At 57.8% G+C, this 6,000-nt stretch overlaps 1 protein-coding gene across 2 annotated transcripts in view; it reads left to right on the top strand.

The window, feature by feature from the left end:
* The first annotated feature begins 304 nt into the window (after positions 1-304).
* MDGA1 (MAM domain containing glycosylphosphatidylinositol anchor 1) overlaps positions 305-6,000 on the top strand; it is a 57,467-nt gene continuing 51,771 nt past the window's right edge. For both annotated transcript variants that reach the window (XM_081296132.1, XM_081296130.1), the window contains exon 1: positions 305-437. In XM_081296132.1, coding sequence (XP_081152258.1) covers positions 371-437 — 67 coding nt within the window. In that variant the 5' untranslated portion in view covers positions 305-370. The remainder of the gene's footprint in view (positions 438-6,000) is intronic.

Raw genomic sequence — 6,000 nt, 5'->3', positions numbered from 1 at the left:
GGAGCCAAGCGCCGCCGCCGCAGCAGAGAGGTCTTTGGAGCCCAGCACCCCCAGCGGACAGCCCTGGGGACCCGGGGCGGCTCGGCGACCGGGCTTCTTGGGCCGGGGCGCTGGCTGCTGCGCCGGGCGCACCAAGGCACCCGGGGCTGGGCCAGCGCCCCCTGCGTCCCCATCAGTGCAGCGGCCCCACCGGAGAAACCCGGGTCGCCGCCGCCGTCACCGCCTACTTTTCAGTCCCCTGGTCGCCGCCCTCTCGGTCGCCTCTCTGGGAAAGAGGGGGACATAGAGGTGTCGCGGGGCCCCGGCGGATGCGCCCCCCGCTGCCTCTTGGGCTGCGCCGCCTCGCGGGGATGAAGCACCGGCCGTGAAGATGGAGGTGACCTGCCTTCTACTTCTGGCGCTGATCCCCTTCCACTGCCGGGGACAAGGAGTCTACGGTAAGAGCCCGCGTCCCACTCCACGCTGGCTGAGCCCCGCGCGGAAACTTTGGAAGAGGCGCAAAGTGCGCGCTGCCGGGGTTTGGTGGAGACCTAGGCTCGGACTCTGGAGTGGATGCCCGCGTCTCCGCCTTCTCCTGGGCGCGAGGAGACCGAGCTAGCTGCTTTGGAGCACTGGGACTGGTCGTAGGGTCTGGCGTGAAGCTGGGGATGCCAGGAGGAGGTACTCACTTTCCCCAACCCTGATAGGGGCGGGAGTGACTTGTGAACCCTTGAGAGAATCCAAAGGGCGCGGGAGACCCGAACAGACCCTAGGCACAGGGCTGGGGCGGCGACTTACGCTGAGCCTCATCCTCTCCTGGCTCGGCTTCCTGAGTGGAAACGGGCGATACAGGATCCGGAGTTGCGCGCTGCTGGCGGGCGAGCTGCTTGCCAGCGCCGCGGCCGGGCGGCGGGCTCGCCGCCTTCCCCGCAATCGCTGCGGCTTCGCTGCTTCTACTCGCTTCTTCCAGTCTGAGCGGATGCCGGTATCCCCTGCCTCTGGCGTCTACGGCCCTGGCATCCCTTCTCAGACCTCTCCTGAGCCAGTTCGGTCCCTGGCTTCCAGGAACAAAACCCCAGCCGCACCTTCCTTCCTCCTGAGAGCACACAGACACATTCAGCCACCGTCCCCAGGAAACGCAAACACGGCACGCACCCATCAGGCGACGTGGCCAAACTCTGCCTCCTGTCACTCAGATTTGTTCTAGCGTACCCACGCCACGCTCAGAGAAGCAAGGGGGATTCCAGTTACCTCTTCTCCGTTCCATATCGAGGGCTTTCCCAGGGAAGGCCCCAGGCTTGGGCATCACCCGTTCAGGGGTCTCCAGCCCCGAAAGTCCGTTTCCAGGGGCCTTGGAGCTTTCTTGCCTTCTCCTGACTCTAGGAGAAGGTCACTTTTTAATGATGTGTAGCTGGAGTGGGCAAGATTCTCTCTTTCCGGGGCCCAGGGCCTAATTATTCCTGTTTAGATTTGGAGGAGTTTGACCTGTCCTGAGAAGGGTGGCAGGGGCAGTGTCCCCTAGATGCCAGCTTCAGGTGCTGGTGCTAAGTACTTCCTTCTGAAGTGGCCCTGCTCCATCTGCCTGTGCCTGTCAAGAGGAAGGGGTGTCCAGGAGATGGCATGCTCTTGGCCCTCCACAGAGAGCTGGCCTGGGCTTAATTCCTGGATGAGGCTGGGCCAGGCATCTGGCCAAACTCTGCTTCTTAATCAGTTTGTGTTTCCCTACTGCCCCCCCCCCCCCCACCGCCCCCAAGGCTAGGAAAGGCAGGAGGGAGGAGGAAGGTTGCAGGGCCTGGGAGAGGCTGGGTATACAGAGGAGGCTGCTGAGCAGGTCCTGAAGGCTTTGGCCTCCCTAGGATAGAGGAAGACACCAGTGGTCTAGGGGTTCCTCTTTCCTCTTTCTTCCCAAAGATTCCCTACAGCTCTGCTGCCATCATTGAGGTGCCCTAGGAAGGATGCTGCTGAGGCCTTTCCTTCCCCCTGTTCATATCCAGGCACTCAGGAATGTTCTGGAAAACCCTTCCTGGGTGCCACTGTGCTCCACCCTGCCCCTTGGTGTGCCCTTGAGCAGACCTGCCAAGTCCATCTCAGGGCCATTGTTCTCCTCCACCCTCTCCATCTTCTCCAACTTTCTCCAGGGCTGAACAAGGGCCCATCTTGAGGAGGCTCTTTGGGGCCTCGATCAAAAAACCCCAGCAGCGGGGGTTGGAGAACAAGGCAGTGGTCTCCGTAGACCCTTATTTCAGAGGACTTTGGGGCCAGCATTCGGCCATACGGTTACTGTCTCCTTTTCTCTCTTAATTTTCTCCTCTCCTTCAAGTGCCCAGGTCCCAACTGCTCTCAGCAAAAATCAGAAAGAGGAGTGGGTGAGCTCCAGCCAACCAGGCTTCCCCACTCTCCTGGGAGAACTGGGCTCTGGGGAAGGCTTGGCTCGCTGGGGAGTCGCAGGGCGGAAAGTCTTCATTAGATGGATGGAGACAGGGAAAGACGGAACAGGAGCCGGAGAGGGCGGCGAGGCTCTGGGGTCCTGGTGGTGCCAGGAGCACCCACCAGGTGTGGCAGAAGCATGCCCCTTTGAAGGGCTGGGACTGGTCTGAGAAGTAGATGGACAGGTGGGGTTCACTCCTCTGCCCCACTCCAGCTTGTCTCTACCCCCAAAGCAGATGAAGTGCTTCGGAAAGAGCCAGGGGAGCACATCGGGCCAGGGGTGGTACCTCCTGGGCCACCACTGCATCCAGTCCAGCGTGGGGCCTCGCGCACCAAAGGAGCTCCTTGGATATTTGTTGAATGAATGAAGGGGCCGTGACTGGGGGAGATGGAAGAAATGCTTCTTAAAATGCTTGCTTCCTAAGAAGTCTGTCCAGGGCTTGGTTTCCCACAGGGCAGTGGGACTCATGTTGAGTCCTTAAGGCCTCGGAGTCCTAAAGCCCAGGGTCGCCTTGGCAGTGGGGAGGGAGGCAGGAGAAAAGTGTATACCTTGGGGAGGGAGCCCTAATCCCTGCCCTTCTGCCCCTAGGCCCGCATGACGGAGGAAAGGACAGATTAATATGGAGGCTAAACTCTGGAGAGGAGGGTGAAGCAGCGAGTGGGGTAAACCAGCCTTTGGCCGGGGCTGTGGGTCTCCCTGCTGACACCAGCGGTAGGCAGGTGTCCAGGGCCCTAGGCCCTGTGCCTGCTGAGGTCCACCCACCTACTCCAAGATCTGCTGTCTGCAGGGCTGGGGAGGCACTCTCAGCGTGGCCAGGTGGCTTCACTCTTCTTTGGGACACAGATGCTACAGCAGTGCTGGGCCAGATGGTCCATTTGGAGCTGGTCCCCCTCCCTCCTCGCTTCCCAAGCTACTGGCCCAGTTTGTTGTCCTCGGTGGTGGATCCTGTAATCTGCTTTCTGGCAGGCCAGGGGGCTGGGCTGGCCGGGAGGCCCAGTTCTGGGGCAAAGACAGCAGCCAAGTGATGGGGAGGCCCGTCCTGTGTGTGGATAGTGTCAGAGAACACCCCCTTTTCTGTTCCGGCTTCTCCTCCTCCTCTCATAGGATGCAGACTTCCAGCCAGGGGCAGGTCGGTGGGATTCCTGTCCCTTACAAAAACATAACAAACCCCTGGATTATTTAATATGCAGGAGTGGGAATTGACATTATCCTTAAGACAGGTTGTTTGCAACTTACTGGTGGAAGTCAAAATATTTCACCAAAGGTGTCATCAGAAACTACTATCCTATGCTAATTTTTGTGGGAACATGAAGACAGATGTTGAATAATTTGACAAGAGCAACATAGCTCACAGAATTATCACCAAGTCAGGTTTTTCCCCTCCTCTGGGGAGTGCGGTGCAGGAATTTCAGGAAGTGAGCCTCCCAGGGCTGTCTTCTGGGAGCCCATCTGGGTGTGGGGACTTGGGATCTTTCACTAGTTTCTGCCCCCTGCCTCCCTCTCTGACTCTGCTCTAGAGAAAGCACCAAATCAGAAAGCTGGCAGCTGAAGGCTCTGTCCCTCCTGATGGACATTGCATGAGGGAGAGAAAGAATCTTGTGCGCAAATCCAGGTGGTTCTGTTTGCTTTGTGGGCATTACCTCCCTCCCCTTCCAAGTTGATGCCGCCTGGAGCCAGTCTGAGGGATCCCCAGGCCGGGTGGTATCAGGCCAGAGAACCTCCCCATGGGCTCAAGATCAGCTGTATGTCCCTCCCTACAGAGCCGCCTGGGCCTCTGTGCCTCCCTGACGTGCAGCAGCTCTAGGTGAGGAAGAGGAGGGTTCAAAGGGTTTTTTTAGGCAGGGGCCACGCTGGGGATATCCAAGGGCCTACGTGTAATTGGCCAGGCCTGGCTGTAAGCTGCTGGGGCCAGGGTGGCAAAGCCTCATTTAGAGCCTGGTATTAGCTCTGCTTTGCTGGAACATGGAGGAGCGGGCGGGGGGCTCCGTAGGGAGAGTGGAGGGAGCTAATCACAGCCACCAGGCCTGGCAAATGAATGATGCAGGAAATCAATACCTGGGGGCGGGAGTGGAAATCCGGGCAGTGGTAGCAGCCCTGGCTTCTCCCACTGCCCAGGAGGCAGGGACAGGTCCAAGATGAGCGAAACAGGGACTGGAACGTGGAGGGGTTCCCCTGCAACAGGCACCCCGCCCCACTCCTGACCCTCACCTCCTGTTGCTGGGCTCAGGAAGGTTGGCCGGGGAGATACCCCACTGGGCGAGGGCAGGAGGCCTGGCGGTGGAACCTGTGCCTCCCAGGCCTGGAAGAGCCTCACCCCGCTCCCCACCTGCCTCTTGACTCCCGAGAGCCTGAATAGGTCCCCTGTGTGGGTGTGGGTGGAGAGTGGGTGCTGCCAGGGGCCCTGCCGTGGGTGGCGGGCGCTGCTGCTCCACATGTGGCCGGCAGGGGGCGGGCTTGGCCACCACATTGCTTCTGCCTTCCCTGGGCTCCTGTGGGCCTCACCCTCTCAGAGGCACCAGAGTTAGTCTAATTCCACAGTCTGGGGCTGAAGGCGACTCCTTAGGGCCTTCTAGAGCTCCAGGCCTTCCCCCAGCTCCCACACATTCACTCGAGTGTCCCAGGGCACCCGCCCATGACCAAAGCCACACTCCCTGCATTCTCAAATGGCCGGAGTGTTCCATGGGCCTGAACAGAGGTCTGTGGTGGGGCTCAGCCCAGCTTGGTGGGCTCTGCCCCAGTGAGGCTGGGTGTACCTGGGGAACCTCATGACTTGTGCCCTCACAGAGCTGCCTCTTTAGGATCCTGAGGTATGGCCTGTCTTCTGCATCTTTGTCCTCAAATGTCACAAGACCCTGCTTTGCAGGAATGTGTCTGTGAGGAGCCCTTGTGGCATTTAAATGCTGATGTGGGAGTCGAGAGCCACACTTAGTTCAAAGGAGTGAATCTTTTTTTTTTCTTTTTTCAAACAATGAACTCTCCCTTTTTCTTAAGTCTATGAATAACACATGTTCTTTGCAAAACAATCAAAGAATACCAAAAAAGTATAAGAAAGTAAAGCTCATTGACGTGCCACCAAGCATTCGGTGATGATTCTTTTGGTCATCTTTTAGTGCTCAGAGGAAGGAACCTTTTGGGGAAGGTCACTTGTTATGATAATTCCTTACCATGTGGAAATACCTCCCGCCAAGCATTGCCTCAGCCTTTTGCCTTTGGTTCCAATGGCATTCTGAGAGGTCAGCACAGGGCGTCCTATTGTTTCCAGGTGAGGAAACTGAGATTCCAAGAATTTAAGTGAGCATGTGGTGTGGTGGCTCCAGCTTGTAATTCAAGCTACTTGGGAAGCTGAGGCAGGAGGATTGCAAGTTTGGAGCCAGCTTTGAGGACTTAGCAACACCTTGTCTGAAAAAGAACAAAAGTGCAGGACGGGCTAAAGCATTCAATCCCAAGTATTGCAACCATGAAAAAAAAATTAAGTGACCTGATCAAGATTAGTATTAGTAAGAAGTGGTCCCAAGACTTGATCCTACTGGATCTCTGATTTGGGGGTAAGGAAAGCCACACCCTGTTCCTCTCACTCGCTCTTCATTAATATT

Source organism: Spermophilus citellus, assembly GCF_964194105.1.
Source record: "Spermophilus citellus genome assembly, chromosome: 5".
Taxonomy (NCBI): Eukaryota; Metazoa; Chordata; class Mammalia; order Rodentia; family Sciuridae; genus Spermophilus; species Spermophilus citellus.
The sequence above is the reverse complement of the archived record's forward strand: the minus strand, read 5'-3'. Positions and strand labels throughout refer to the sequence as shown.